General features: G+C 40.9%; 1 protein-coding gene across 1 annotated transcript; it reads left to right on the top strand.

Moving 5' to 3' along the window:
* The first annotated feature begins 961 nt into the window (after positions 1-961).
* On the top strand, positions 962-3937 carry LOC110926257 (1-aminocyclopropane-1-carboxylate oxidase homolog 3-like). The gene is made up of 3 exons (XM_022170012.2): positions 962-1495; positions 2590-2967; positions 3574-3937. Exons 1-3 carry the CDS (start codon positions 1046-1048, stop codon positions 3835-3837), a joined length of 1092 nt encoding a protein of 363 aa, XP_022025704.1. The 5' UTR covers positions 962-1045; the 3' UTR covers positions 3838-3937.
* The last annotated feature ends 12706 nt before the right edge of the window (positions 3938-16643 follow it).

Here is a 16643-nt window from a genome sequence, read left to right as displayed (position 1 = left end):
GTCATAAGTCGACTTTGTTATTCTTTTATGTTGTACGTTCCAGTCTAATTTTTATAAGTTAACACGTTTCATTCCGCGTGCGCGGTTCAACGTTTTTACGTTTATGGTTTGTTTAGTATAATAGTCTCGCCGCAAAATGCGGGTCTTAAATACTAGTTAAGTATTAATAAACATTTAAAAACACAAGGTTAGTAAGAGTAGTTTTCACCAAAGGTTAGTAAGAGTAGTTTTCACCAAAGGCCATTTGGTCTAGTGGTAGTCTCATGGCTTACTTTATAGGTTGGTTGTGGGTTAGCGTCTCATATAGAGTAATTTACTTGAGCCGAGCCATGGGGTTTTCAGTTTTTTCAGTTGTGGGTTTTCTCCCACGTTCTATTATTCGACAAAAGAGTAATCCATTTGCCATAGTGATCCGAGTGTCACGGGTCTTTATTGTTCAAAAGAACTGATCAGAAGACAGGGTTGGCAGAATAAATAAGTGTGTGCCACTTGCATGTGTTAAATTTTTTTTGGAACGACTGCCAACATACAACCGATTGGACGGTTGGGACTAGGCAGCCGCAAGCACGGTTGTGAGGTAGGCCCCAGATCGAGACCCACCGGGTTTCTCCATGGAGGGGCATAACACCGGCTTAAGAGACCTTTCTTTGTCCCTACGGAAAACCATACACGTCTGCTTGTCTTATTTACAAATAAACTATTATTATTATTATTCAACCCGTGTATACACGGGAGTATAACCTAGTTTATTAATAACAACATTATGTTTTCGGTGGAATTTTTATTAATATCTTTGGTCTGAAAATTTATAATGTGAATTAATTAATATTAATAATAACAATATTATCCTTTCGGTGGGCTACTGGGCTTTTTTATCCTTTCGGTGGGCTACTGGGCTTTCTTATCAACCATCTTTGGTTTGAAAAACTATTAATTAAGAAAACATTAAAAACAAAATAAATTTCTAGCGTCTTCGACACCCCCATTCTGATTTACGTCAAACCACCACCACCACCGTCGTCATCGCCGCCGTACCATACCATCAATGGCACCAGTAACCACTGAACAAGACTACGACCGCCTTACAGAAGTCAAACAATTCGACGAATCAAAAATCGGCGTTAAAGGGTTGCTAGATTCCGGCATCACCACCATTCCCCGGTTCTTCCACCACCCACCGGAGAATCTCCCCGGCCCAAAACCCAAAAACCGGCCTCGATTAACCATTCCGGTCATTGACTTATCCGGCGACCGGTCAACGGTAGTTGAACAAATCCGGCAATCGGCTTCCACACTTGGGTTTTTCCAGATTATTAATCACAGCATTCCGGTAACGTTAATTGATTCAGCAGTTGGTTCCGTGAAGGAGTTTTTTGAGCAACCCAATGAGTATAAGATGCGGTTTTATCACCGGGAGGCTGGTAAAGGAGCTGCTTATTCTACCAATTTTGACTTGTATCAGTCAAAGGCTGCCAGCTGGCGAGATACTCTCCAGGTAGCGATTAAATAATTAGGCCTGTAAACGAACCGAACGGAACGGAACGGAACGTTCATGAACTTATTTGGCGGAAAGTTTGTTTATTTAACTAAACGAACTAACACCAACACACGTTTTGTTTGTTCAGTTATGTTCATGAACGTCCATATATGTCCGTTCGTTTATTTACATTTGTTTATGCTAGTTCATTTATGTTTATTTGTTTATGTTGGTTTCAATTTAAATACATAAGTAGTTATATTCATATAAATGTTAAACATATTCGGAATTTTCTAACTACTTATATAACTATAATTAATTGGTAATTGAGCTTTCTAGTAATAAAAATAGGTTTTCCAGTGGAATTTATCGTAACTAATCACTAATTCATATAAAAATTACTTTATATTCCTTTATGTGTAGTAAATTCTGTTCATTTATGTTTCTTCAATAATGTTCATTTGTGTTGTATAATGTTTGTTTATGTTCATGAACTGTTTGTTTAGGTTTTAAACGAACAAACACGAACTTGCCCATTTTCTTTTTACAATTTAGTCTAGTTTTATTAATTTTTTTGGGCCTATCAGATTTATTTTCACGTTTACTTTTAATTGGTGTTCTCTCAGTTATTTTCATTTGTATGCGTTTGTGCTTATTTATGTTCATGAACACTTGTTTATGGTGTTAACGAACTAACACGAACAATAAAACCTCGTTCGTTTAACTCATTGTTATCTATGGTGATAAATACCGTTAGCTATAGCATGCTTCATAGTGGAGCGACCCTATCTCACAATCTGATTGTTAGCGACTCCATAGCGTGAAAATACCAGGATTCCAGTTTTATTTATATATATATAAATTGCGTATTTAGATGAAAAAAACAACATATTTTTGATAGAATATACATAAAAAATATTTCTAAATTTTTTTTCTAGTGTATCCCTATACATAAAATAGCGCCCGATATTTCATCGCTATCGCTTTTGCTATCGTACACTATTCGCTAGTGACAACCATGGTTTAACTGTTTATGTTCGATCGTTTGTTGGTTAAAATTAAAAAAAAACGAACATGAACATGGTTCGGTTTGCTTACAAGTCTATCTACAGGTGAGGATGTCACCGGTGGAGCCGGACTGGAATGCGGTACCGGAGATGTGTAGGGCGGCGCTGGCAGAATGGGACAAGGCAGTGGTGGGGTTAGGTGAAGAGTTGATGTTGATTTTATGTGACGGATTGGGGGTAAAAAGTGACAAATTGAAGGAACTGTCGTGTTTGGAAGGGAGGGCGTGTGTGTCCCATTATTACCCAACGTGTCCTCAGCCGGAGCTCACAGTGGGCATAGCCTCTCACACCGACCCAGGGGTGCTGACCGTATTGGTCCAGAATGAAGTGGGCGGGTTGTTGCAGGTCAAGTGTGGTGATGACTGGGCTGATGTTGAGGCGGTTCATGGTGCTATTATTATCAATATAGGTGATCTGCTACAGGTACTTTTATGCCATTTATTGTTCTGTCCCTTACATGAGTTATAAAATACAAGTTTACCTATTATTTATCATGTTAAGGCCATAGTTATTAATAGCGAGCATAGCGCTTGCTATAGCGTTTAGCGTGGCGATGCGATTGCAGGTCGCAATCTGATTTTGGCGCCCTCTTAGTGTGGGGAATATCAGGATTCTAGGTTTTTTTTTTTTAATATAAATAGCGATAATATATGCCTATTAATTAATAGAATTTTCGTTTTTTAACTATACATCTGAAACAACGTATTTTGATGAAGTACTGATAATATATGTCTATAGAATAGCAAAATTTTCGTTTTTATTTGATATACATCTGAAAACAGCGTACTGATAAAATACACATATAAAATATTTCTAAAATGATCTTCTAGTGTATCGCGAAACATAAAATAGTGTCCGCTATTTCATCGGCCATCGCTATCGCTCTGTAGCATATAGATAGCTTGTCGTTATCGTCCGCTATTCGCTATTAATAACTATGGTCAAGGCCTGACAACTGACCGAGTTTGGGACAGATTTTGGTTAAAACACCAAACACCTACTTATATTTGTATTTTTTTAATTTCGCAGATGATGTCAAACGATGAATACAAAAGTGTGGAGCATCGCGTATTAGCAAACCCTGCTCAAGGCGCGCGTGTTTCCATTGCGGTATTTTTCAATCCAAGCAACCGAGATAAACTATATGGCCCATTCCCAGAGCTCATATCTACCACGAACCCTGCGGTTTACCGGGAATTCAAATATGACGACTACATGAGAAGGTTTTTCACCAAGGAACTCAACGGGAAAACATTGACCAATTTCTACAAAATCGATAACACAAAGGAATGATGTTGTTTGGTAATTATCTGAATACTTGTTTTATTTGATGTAAAAATATGTTGTGTTTCAAATTGCATACAGAATAAAACATAGTAAAAATCTTTACAAACAAAACAAGGTCATTTTTGAACTTTTTGTATATGAAAGAATTGTAGAACTTTATGTGTCATCTTCTTCTTTAATTTCACCTTTAAACCACTATGTGTTAGGTTTTATTGTTGGAAATAATTTAAATTCAAGAGCTTTAATTATAAAATTACATGGGCTCTACACAATGCAAAGTAGGGTGTCGGGTCAAACAGGAAGCGGTCCGGTCCAGATCGAATGGTTCAATCCAAATCGAATTCTAAATATCCCTAACTAACCTCATCCTTGAGGCTGACATAATTCTTCAAAAGAATCATTTCATTTCCAAGTATCTTATAAGTTGAAAGTTTGCTTGGCGTCCTTCTAGACAATTTCGTTGTGGGTAGAGACAAGTCCTTAGATCATGTGTAGTGGTTTAGTGAATAATGCCCATACCCTTGGATGTTTTGCGTCACGTGACAGTCCAGTAAGCATGGGGGCATTATTGGGCGTTATTGCAAAATTGGCGTAGTGGGAATAATGCCCAATAACGCCCCTTCCAATCATTAAACAATTATTTTTTTTATTAAAAACTTAAAATACTTCATTAAATTAAAAAAAATATATATACAATACTAGAAATAAAAAAAAATAAAATCCGACTAAATTAAAAAAAATACATTAGTTTTCGTCTTCGCTTTCTTCCCCTTCGCCAACTTCGTCTTCCTCGTCCTCCGTTTCTTCTTCACCCTCAGGTGGTACATACCGAACCGACCGTGCGTGTTGTACCAAATCAACCGTTAACACGGAATGGTACGGTTCGTACCGCAACTCCCGCGCATTATTCACTCTTTCTTCCATTGACGCCTGTGGATGCTCCTCTTGAACGGCTTCTGGCACATAGTTCTGGCATATCAGTTTTCCTTCGTCTTCCAAAATCATGTTGTGCATGATTATACAAGCGTACATAGCATCTCTCGTTTTTTGCTTGGTCCATGCACGACAAGGATTTCTCAAATATTGCCATCGTTGTTTAAGCACCCCAAAGCATCTCTCAATGTCTTTTCTTGAAGACTCTTGAACCTTTTTAAAGTGCGCTCTTTTTTCATCAATAGAATCACTAAACGTCTTCACGACAATCGAATACCTAGGATAAATTCCGTCGCACAAATAATATCCATGAGGGTAGTAGTTTCCATTTGCGTAAAACGACGCTTTTGGAGCTCTGCCAGAAATCCAGTCCTCTAACAACAGAGATTGTTCAAAAACATTTATATCATTGCATGACCCGACCACGCCAAAGTAAGCTGACCAAACCCAAAGGTCCTGTGAGGCAACCGCCTGAAGAATAACAGTGGGTCCTTTTTGGTCACCCCGTGTGTTGGCCTCGCCATGCAGTCGGACTGTTATCCCAACGCCAATGCATGCAATCCAAGCTCCCGATCATACCTGGCAAACCATGCTCCGCCGAATGTACCTCGTAGATCTTTTGAAGGTCGTCCCATGTGGACGTTCTAAGATAACGCGCACCATACAAATCAATAATACCTTTATAAAAAAACATACAAAAACATAAGTTTCAAAAAAAAAATTGTAAACATTATAGTAAAGTATAGGAATTGTACCGCGACAAAAATGCTCCAAGGTATCTCGCGTTGTTTTCTCGGCCATTTTTAAATACTCGTCGTTGATGTCGGTTGTGTTTCCATAAGCAAGGACTCGTAGCGCCGATGTACACTTTTGGATACCGGTAAATCCAAGTGTCCCTTTCGCATCCGCTTTTTGTTTAAAATAATCATAGTTGGCTTCCAAGTCGTCGACTATGCGTTAAAACAACCGCTTACTCATTCGGAAACGACGCCTAAAAATTTCTGGGTTCGAAAATGTCAGCGCCTCATCAAAATAATCTTTATCAAACGATCGTGTGCCACGCGTCGGTCTCGTTCAATATAACCTCTTTTTTTTTAATTTCTAGTTCGGGGCGACGATAATGATTCACATATCTCACCGCTAGTTGACAAGCACTCGTAACCGCCTCTTGCTCGACCTCCTCATCGGTGGATTTATCGCCATCCGCAAAAAACTCTTTGTAGTAAAAAATTTACCATGGATGAAGAACTAGGGGAATCCATCAATTTTTATAAAATGGTAGTGTTTTTGAGAGAGTTTTGATGTTTAACTCTGAAGGAGATTATATATAGATAAGTAAAAGGTTTAAAAAATAAATAAATAAAAATTTCAAACTAGCCGTTACTAGCCGTTGCTAGTTTATGATTGGCCAATCAAACCCCCTTGAAGCGTGATTTAAAAAACGCCAAATACCAAATTGTCCAAAATAACGCCCAATCACGCCGGTATGTAGTGGTTATCAAGCGTTTTCCGGCGTTTTTTTCAAAAAAAATTTACAAAACACGCCCCATTACGGGTGATCATAAACCAAATGGTTCAATCTGACCCCAATCATCTTTAGCAAAAGGAAGAATGTTGTGATATTGCTCCCTCAATAAAGGACCATGGAATGTATCCTAAAGTTATATTAAATTATAGAGTTAAATGTTATTTTAGTCCTTGTGGTTTGGGTCATTTTGCTAGTTTAGTTCAAAGGTTTCATTTTTCACCTGTAGGTACAAAAAGGTTTCACCATTGTCATTTTAATCCACTTGGTTAACTTCATCTATTTTTATGTTAACAAGAAGGGTAATCGGTCATTTTATATGGTCCAATTGCCCTTCTAGTTAACAAAATTACATATAAAATGACCGAATTACCCTTCTCGTTAACAAAAAAAATGGATGAAGTTAACCCAACGGACTAAAATGGCAACAGTGGAACTTTTTTAGACCCACAGGCGAAAAATGAAACATTTGAACTAAACCGGCAAAATGACCCAAACCATAGGGACTAAAATGACATTTTACTCTAAATTATAATAAGAATTAGTTACATGGTTAGCAATGTTTTCATAACCGGACCGGACATTGAACCGGTGTTCTTACTGGTTCACTGGTCGAACCGGTCGAACCGGATTTTAGAACCGGATGTGTGTTATTTCGGCAGTGTCAAGTTATTTCGGGACGGGTGTATAACCGGTAGGTTACCTACCTTGAATCCGATTGATCGGTTATCAATCAATGAAGAAAAACTTTAGCCAACAAAACAAAATATTGTTCACCCCAAAACCATCAAAAGATGTATACATCGCCGTTGAAAGAATTATTTGAAGACAAGGGGGCATGGTTTAACTACTAAATTGATCTTCTACTCCATGACCTAATGAGCCCGCCCACTGTATGTTTGGGCTTATATTGTTTATATATTTCTACTTTAACCATAAACCCAAGGGAGAAACCTATAAGACTACGGGGAGTGGGGGACTTGGGTTGGGGCTTTGAGCGAGAAGTGGTAAATTGGTGGGGTCATATGGATGGGGCGGCGTGGCGGGGTTGCTGGCTAGGTGTGGGTTGGCGTGGCTAGCCGTGTGTCATTTGTTATTTATTTTTTGGGGAAATAAACTGTATCACCCTTAACTATGCAAAATTGGCCAATATCACGCTCAACTTTCAAGTTGGCTCCCACCACCCTCTACTCGACAAGTTGGTGTCACTGTCACCCCTTTGTTAAAAAAACACTAACTGAGTTAGTTTTTTAAACCTATGTGGCATTTAGATGATGACTTTGAAGCATACGTGGACAGAAACTTGATATATCATCTGTTTAACATCAATTTAATCATTTAACCCTAATTCCCAAACAAACTCATCTTCTCCCCATCAATTGCAGACGAAGATCAATTGCAGACGAAGATCATCGTCGTTCTTGCCGTAATACCTCCTCCCCATAGCCGTTCTTGCCCTAATTGCCCATTGAAACATTCAGTCAACATGTCGTCGTTTTCTACCTCTGGTCTAATTCGAAAACCTAAAGTCTTTAAGGTCGATTTGGATGGAAATATGTATTGTCATCACGACATTGTTGCTGTTCTTCGAGTAGCTGGTCTTAAAAGTGAAAGACATGATGAAGAATTTTACGGCTGTTCTCACTGGCCTGTAAGTTGAATTTACATATCAATTTGGTGTTATGTGGATATTCCATTGCAATTCCTTATAGTTGTTGTGTTTTGTAGAGAGGGGATTGCAAATTCTTCCTCTGGAAATAAGATGTTGATAAGATGTTCGTTGAACGTTGAAGGGGTAAGGTCCCAAAAACCTCATAATAAGTGCTTGGGACCATACCAAAACCTTAACTCTCAGTCTGACACCTTGCGCGGCCGCGCACTGGTCTCACAAAAAGAAAGGCTTAAAAGGCCTACAAACAGTCAACACTTGCGCCCAAAGGGAATCATTAAACCTTGCGCCTTCCCTACACAAGGAAAAGGATAAGAACCCGGAGTTAGATACTTCCGCTTAATATCCAGACTTGGATATTATTTGCCCAGACTTGGGATTTATTCACCTGCTTCCACACGATAAGGTGTCACACCAGATTACAGCAGTAGTCTTCTAGAAATAATACAATCGTGCACCACCAAGACGGTTACAACCGTCTGGACACGTGTCACTATATCAGTCGTCCTTAAATTCACAACGAATGCATGCAAATGAAGGGTAATCTCCACTTAGCCACTTTACACGTGGCCAATCCCTAGCCTTTGATCTAAACCACGATCCGTGTGCTATCACGTCGGATCAAGGAGTATTAACGGAAGGAAACATAACCGCTCACGGGGTTAGCATTTTCCGTCTTCTTTTCACTAACGGGTTTTCCCGCCCAAAGATTCCCGGTTATAAATAAGAGAACTATTCAGGTATGAAATTCAAGTTACACACACTTCTCAAATACATCTTCTTCTTCATTACCATTACTTATTCTCACACCGGAGTCGGGTCAAGGAAAGAACCCTCTTCTCCCCTTGGCGAGTCTAACGGTGTTCTTTTTTGCAGAAATACCGGAGAAGAAGGTCTGTAAGGCCTGAATCGATCGAGTGGAAACCAACCTTTTATGCGAATTCAAACCCCCTAGATATCTCGGTTCCGACCATTTATCTAGTGTTTCTTCATTGGCGCCCACCGATTCCTCTGTTTTTCTAGTTTTCATCTCATTTCGATTTAGTTTTTTTCATCTTCTGTTTTGCACATGGCAGAAATTCGTCATCTCACCGGCAACATGGTCCTCGACCAAACAATTTACAAGTAGAAGGAATTCCGGAAGATGCCTCGGACGATAACGAGGTTCAATCCAATCGAGCAAATGATCCTATCACTGTAGGAATGTTACCAGCAAACCTTGCTCAATCAATTTTACCACCAGGAGAAACTCCAATATCCTGGTATATCCGGTCTCAAGGGGCATTAAACGCAGCATACACACAGCTATGTGCTCAAACTGCTCCCCTGACTCAATCACGAAGACCGGGATCTCGTGCTCATGCCTCTCAGCGGGAAGAATCAACTTATGAAGAAGTTTATGCCAGATCTACGTCACAACACATTCAGACAGGAAGTCACCAGAGAGAGAACCATGGCAGAACACATCGAAGACAATCAGTTCATGATAGGTTGGGTTCTCAGCAAGATACCCACACAGATGAATCCGATCCAACGTACCGTTTAAGTGCAAATACCAGTGTGTTCAATCGGTTGCAACCAAACTATAACAAGTACAGACCTCGAGCGGTTTATAACCCTGAGACAGAACACAACTATGACTTGGTTTACCGCCCTGCAGAAGCAGCGGAAAACTCGAAGTTCATACTAGAAATAGCCTTAGCTCCATTAGAGAAGGCTAAATTACCATCCAATGTGGGGAAATTTAATGGGTTAACAGACCCCGACGATCACTTAAGAGTATTTACCAGCGCAGGTCTGGTTGGGGGTTGGACTCTCCCGCTATGGTGTCATCTGTTCGTACAAACTCTGACCGGCCCAGCGCGAATTCGGTTCGACAACCTACCAACCGAACAGATCGAATCATGGAAGGATCTGCGAGAAAAGTTTTTGACACACTTCAGCCAGCAGCGGCGTTCCATCCGTGATACATCCGACGTCATGAACATCTGGCGCCGGGATGACGAAAATCTGGAAGATTTCATCACCAGATACAATAAAGAAGTGTTGGAAATTGGTGGTGTTCACGAACAATTGATCCGTGCTCAATTCAAGTACGCGGTTCGATTGCGACGACATGGTTAAAGTCTTATCTGGAACAGAAGGCCTTCCAACAAGTTGGGAAAAGATAATGGCGGCGGCCAAAGTTTATGCGCAAACTGAGAAAAACCTCACAACAAACAGGCCACCACCACCGCACAATAGGCCCGCAGATTTAAGCTCAACCGGTGAAAGAAGGTTTAAAAAATCATGGCGTGAGTCTGGAACAGGAAGTCGCTCGTCCGAAGACGCCCGCGCAACAATCAACAAGCTCTCCGCGCAGCGGGAGAGCAAACAGGAAAATAGGGAGAGACAGTAGACTCCCCTAACAAAAACCCCGGCGGAGGTCTTAAGCACTGAAGACTATCAATTCAAACCTCCGGTCCCGATGAAAAATAAACATGGACAAGACCCGGCACAATACTGCGAATATCACAAAGACACCGGGCACACCACTAACAACTACATCTCTCTGCGCACAGAAATAGAGAAAGCTCTCAAGAGCGGCGAACTAACGCATGTACTCCAAAGTGTACGAAAAGAGATTAAGCAGATAACCCGGGGGGAAGAGGGCCCAAGTAAACGGGCAAAAACCTAAGTGACGGCTCCGTAAGTTTTCGGCGGAAAGATATAATCGATCAAATATGGCGGAAATACCAGAGAGTAAGTTAAGTTCCACATAATTATTACAAAAACTTTGTAAAGCCTCTGTGCTCTATCCATGAATAAGATTGCAAAGTTTCTATTATTTTTGTGTTTACAAAGTGCATGCAATTTCTTTTAGTAAGCGCAAAAACATTATGGTAGTTACAAAACAAGCTCCATGCGCGGTCAGTGATCACGTCACAGACGACCATAAATTCACACATGAGCTTTATACCAACTTCATTCGCCTTACTCAATAAAAGCAAGTGTACTCATGCAAAAATATTGTAAAATCATTAAACAAAACAAATAGAAACATAATGTTTTCAAACGTACAAATACGTCCTGAAGATTTTTTAACACGGCAGTGTTTAAGATCCTTGCGCAACAGCGCACCATCAAAACAGGGATTTACATCCCGCATATTACATAGAAAATTGTTCAAACACAATTTTAAAACTACTCTACATCTTCACCCTCATCCGGAAAGATCTCTTTTAATCGCGCTACGTGATCATCTGATTGCAGCGCTACGTTTATCAAATCCATAACCGGAAGTTGCATATTGTTAAACTCTATCTTCATGGAAGCAAGCGCGGCGCCAGTGTTTACGCCAAAAGTTGCGGACTTACTATCATCCCAGTTAACTTTTAATGCACTGCTCACATGTTGGGAACATTCAGCATATCCTTGTGCATACCCATCACGTCGCGCAGCAACCATCAAATTAGCAACGGTTTTGTCCAGCTCTTCAGAGTTTAATACAGATTCCGCAACCTATGAAATCAAGCAAAAGTAAGTATCAAAAAAGCGTATCCCACAGCAAGAAGGAGAGAAGAAACTTACGCAGGCAATCCCGCGATTTTTCAACCAGGCCATATCATTCTTTAAAGGGTCAAGCTCGCTTTCCGCTGTAACCCGCGCCGTTTCTGAATCTTCTAATTTCTCTTCAACCTCAGTCAAACGGCGGGAGGTTTCAGTATTCTCGGACTGCGCAAGCTCCAGATCCTTCTTAAGTTGTTCCTGATCAGAAACCAAAGCAGTAAGTTCTTCCAACTTTTTATCTCTAAGGGCAAGGGTAGCAAGAGCTTGTACCTCTCGTTGCTCACTACGTTCCCTATGAGAATGCGCCTCCGCCAGCGCAGCTTCTGTATCAGCTTTCTCCTTCTTCAATTTTTCTACCTCCGCATCCTGATTCTTCAGTTTTTCAACCTCAGCCTTGGGGTTATTAATGATAGTACGAAGGTTTGCTTTCTCAGCATTATCCTTTTCGCAAATCTTTCTCCAATTTTTACGTTCCTCGGAAAGGAGAGCAGCTTCAGCTTCTGCTTTTCTTCTCCAACCAGCAACAGACCATTCCTCAGTCTTGCGTTCAGTCTCAAACTTGTCTTGATCAGCTTCTAATTTAGCCATTAACTGAGCCAGACGTCTCTCATCTTTGGCGAATTTCTTCTGAGCCGCCATAAAGGATTCCTGCTCCTTATGCATACTATACCACTCACGTACTATGCGGTGAGTGGTAGAGACATGAGAAGCAGTTTCTGCAAAATAAGACTGGTAGGTCTGCTCATAAGACCGATTTTCCTGAAACTTAATCTCCCCAGGTGGAAGTATCCCCTGCAACCAATCTTGGCACACATGCCAATCCGAGAAAGTATCACCTTTCTTTAAATTCCAAACGGGGGCGTGAGGATCAGCAGCATCTTTCTCCGTATAGGTCCGGTAATAATAATCTCCCAAGGTTTCCTCTGGGCGGATCGGGTACTGTTTACTAACACCAGCAGACGAGTCTTGCCCCTCAACTGTCACCCTCTCAACATGCTCCGGCATAGTGTCAGAAGGTTTAGGGGAAGGAGTAGAAGTTTTTTCAGTTGTCCTTTCCCCCAAATCTTGAACAACAACCTTAGGGGTTGAGGGATTATCAGCATCACCCACCACACTTGGATCAACACCAACAGGCTTCTCAGCTTCAACAGTCTTCTCCACACCATCATCTACAACCTCTGTAGGTTCCAGCTGATCAACAACAGAAGTGTATGGAGGGGTGGAGGGAAGTTCTTCATTCACCACAGATTGCAGTTTTGTGGGAATAGGAGCAACAGGAACTTCTGGAAAAATAAAAATCCGTAAGGATCTAGTCCGCATAAAGGAAACAAGGAAAGACACCACTTACCAGGAACAGATTCCGTAACAAAGGCATCAAGATTCCATCTTCTGGTAATTTTCTTCCTCTGAACTTTCTTAGGAGGTTGACCCTCCGCATCAGTATCAGTTTGCTTCCTTTTACCAGCCTTCCTATGTACCAAATGCTCGGGACTAGAATCCAAATCGATAGGCTCGTTTGGATTGGAAGGGGGAATATCAGCAGAATCCCGCGGTTCAGGCTTCGGTTCTCGAACAGTCACTGCAGGAGTAAGACCCTCCAAAGAGTCAGAAACCACCACATAATCACACCTGGAGTCAGAAGAACGGCGCGTACCTTTCTTCTCTCCAACATTCTTCACCTTCAAAGGTTGAACCTTAGCAGCCTCACTCCTCTTCGATGCGGAAGCAGAAGTCGTTGCGCGTTTTTTCTTTTCAGGGCCTATGCCCAAATTCAACAACTCACCTACAAAGGTGCAGAATAAAAAACATACCCACAAAGCGCAACAAAGAAAAACATAAACAAATGTAACTTACCCGCACCAGCAGTCGGCTGAACAGATAAATCCGCATCCCGCGGAAGAACAAAATTTCCTACGATGCGGTGGTACCAAAGCTCCTCTTCTGGTTTTTTCTTGATTGTACCCATCCGTCCGCCTTCCCTCTTGAAGGCAACAACATACAAAGAGACAACTACATTTGAAGAGAGCAGCAGGTCAAAAAAAAAGGGAAGAATCCCAAACTTACTATGACCATCCTCCGTGTATACGGGTTTGTCGTCACGCTCCATCTTCCAGTTCAAACTCATGCCGGCTCCAACAAGAGCTTTCTCCGGCAACACAATATTAGGCACATCTTTCAGATCTTGATACCAGTTCTCATTAACGGGGGCCTGAAGTGTTTCAATCGGAACATCGTCCTTCCCCCTTAGAACCATCTTCATCGGAATCACTCCAGCCTTGATAAAGAAAAATTTTTGCTTCCAATCGTGGAAGGATTTCAGGGGATGCAGTAAAATCTTCTTTGCAGAAACCCTCTGAACGAACGAATAGAACCCTTGGGTACAATGCATCTGATGTAAAACCCTACATCGGGGAACGGTTGGTTCAACATACATTGTCCGACACACGAATTCGAAATATCGAACCCTAACCATGCCAATAGGGTGAAGTTGGGAGATATGCAGGTTGTAAAACTCAAGGATTTCAAGAAAAAATCTAGTAACAGGCAAACGAAAGTTACCATCACAGAAAAAATCCCAAAAGAGAGTTATATACCCAGCCGGAGCATCATCCGCTGCCGTCTGCCCCTCTTCAGGGTACAGAGCACCCCAGCTTTCTGGAAACTTGAAATTCTGAATTAAACCATCAAAAGACGCTCTAGGCCACTTCAACGGAGGAAGTTCAGCCGACATTTCTTCAGCAAGATCTTCTTGATGTTCTCCAGTTGACATAAGAAGGAGGACGATGGATTTTCTTTTAAACAAGGAAGAGGGAAAGTTTTTCAACGAAACAATGATTATGCAAGAGAGGTTACCCAAACGTTATATATACTTATCGCAATAAATAGCATTGGTAACCGTCACAGCGACTTTTCCGGATATCATAGTTCTCCAAGCAGCAGGAAAAGTACACACGCGTTTGCACGCACGCGTATAAGACACGGACAATAAACACAACTGACAATGACAGGTTGTCACTCAATTCACTGTACCAGCCAGAGATTTTCAAAAACCTGTACAAAGATCAAAATGAAACTTTTTTCAAAAGTTTTATTATTTTTCGCGCCCAAAAGCATTCCCCTCTCACAAGTCTAGTGCTCCACTTATTTGCATAAGTACAACACTAGACTGGGGGGACTTGAAGGGGTAAGGTCCCAAAAACCTCATAATAAGTACTTGGGGCCATACCACAACCTTAACTCTCAGTCTGACACCTTGCGCGGCCGCGCACTGGTCTCACAAAAAGAAAGGCTTAAAAGGCCTACAAACAGTCAACACTTGCGCCCAAAGGGAATCATTAAACCTTGCGCCTTCCCTACACAAGGAAAAGGATAAGAACCCGGAGTTAGATACTTCCGCTTAATATCCAGACTTGGATATTATTTGCCCAGACTTGGGATTTATTCACCTGCTTCCACACGATAAGGTGTCACACCAGATTACAGCAGTAGTCTTCTAGAAATAATACAATCGTGCACCACCAAGACGGTTACAACCGTCTGGACACGTGTCACTATATCAGTCGTCCTTAAATTCACAACGAATGCATGCAAATGAAGGGTAATCTCCACTTAGCCACTTTACACGTGGCCAATCCCTAGCCTCTGATCTAAACCACGATCCGTGTGCTATCACGTCGGATCAAGGAGTATTAACGGAAGGAAACATAACCGCTCACGGGGTTAGCATTTTCCGTCTTCTTTTCACTAATGGGTTTTCCCGCCCAAAGATTCCCGGTTATAAATAAGAGAACTATTCAGGTATGAAATTCAAGTTACACACACTTCTCAAATACATCTTCTTCTTCATTACCACTACTTATTCTCACACCGGAGTTGGGTCAAGGAGAGAACCCTCTTCTCCCCTTGGCGAGGCTAACGGTGTTCTTTTTTGCAGAAATACCGGAGAAGAAGGTCTGTAAGGCCTGAATCGATCGAGTGGAAACCAACCTTTTATGCGGATTCAAACCCCCTAGATATCTCGGTTCCGACCATTTATCTAGTGTTTCTTCAAACGTTCATACGGTACCTCAACTCAAGTGACGTTTAAAGACCTGAAGATAAAGAACCTTGAATTACACAATATGTTGTTAATAGAAGAGAACAAGAACTTGAAAGCAATGAGATTTGACACAAAGACGAAGTCAAAGAAACCATATGTGCTAACCTTCGTAATTGCAATTGCCATATTGTTGTATTTGTGGAATTAGTATTTATTGATAATGAACTGTTGTGGTATTTAGTGTTTGTAACCATTTGTGCCTACTTGTTATGAAATGAAGTGTTTTGTTACTTTGACTCAACTGGACATCTAAGTTAATGTACATGTTGACCATACTTGCAAGTGACTCAAACTGCATATGAAGCCAAAATGGACAATGTTTGAACCAAAATCGACAAACTGTGTAAAGCAAAAGTGGCCAAAGTTTGACCAATTTGCAGTCAAACTGTAAGTAGGTGTAGAATTGGCCAAAGTTTGACCAAACTACAGTCAAACTGTAACTAGGTGCATAATTGGCCAAAATATGAACCAAAGTGCAACTGCACTTGCAAGTGACTAAAACTGCATAACTAGGTGCAAAATTGGCCAAAGTTTGACCAATTTGCAGTTAAACTGTAACTAGGTGCAGAATTGGCCAAATTTTGAACCAAAGTGCAAGTGCACTTGCAGAAACAGCAGACCAAAGTGCAGAAGCACTAAACCAAACTGCTGTCAAACTATAAGTTGAATCAAAATTGGCCAAAGTGCAGAATCACTAAACCAAACAGCATAATCACCAAACCAAACAACAGAATCACCAAACCAAACTGCAGACTGACCAAAACATACCAAACAGAAAGCATGGTCATCAATGTTTGAGTCAACATATTAAAGTGTACACAATGACCATAATGGAATATGTACACCAATGTGTGACTCAATCAACAACAAAAGTCAAACAACACAGAAGTCAAACAACATAGAAAAAGTCAAACAACACTGAAAAGTCATACATTGACTTTTTAACTGGTCCCACATTACTAGAAGGTGTTTTTAGACAAAATATTAGAGTCATACATAACATTGCCTACTTAAATAAGTCATACATAACAGTGCCA

The sequence above is a fragment of the Helianthus annuus genome, chromosome 17 (genome assembly GCF_002127325.2).
Source record: "Helianthus annuus cultivar XRQ/B chromosome 17, HanXRQr2.0-SUNRISE, whole genome shotgun sequence".
Lineage (NCBI taxonomy): Eukaryota > Viridiplantae > Streptophyta > Magnoliopsida > Asterales > Asteraceae > Helianthus > Helianthus annuus.
Note: the sequence above shows the minus strand (reverse complement) of the source record. Positions and strands in the feature narration are given on the sequence as shown.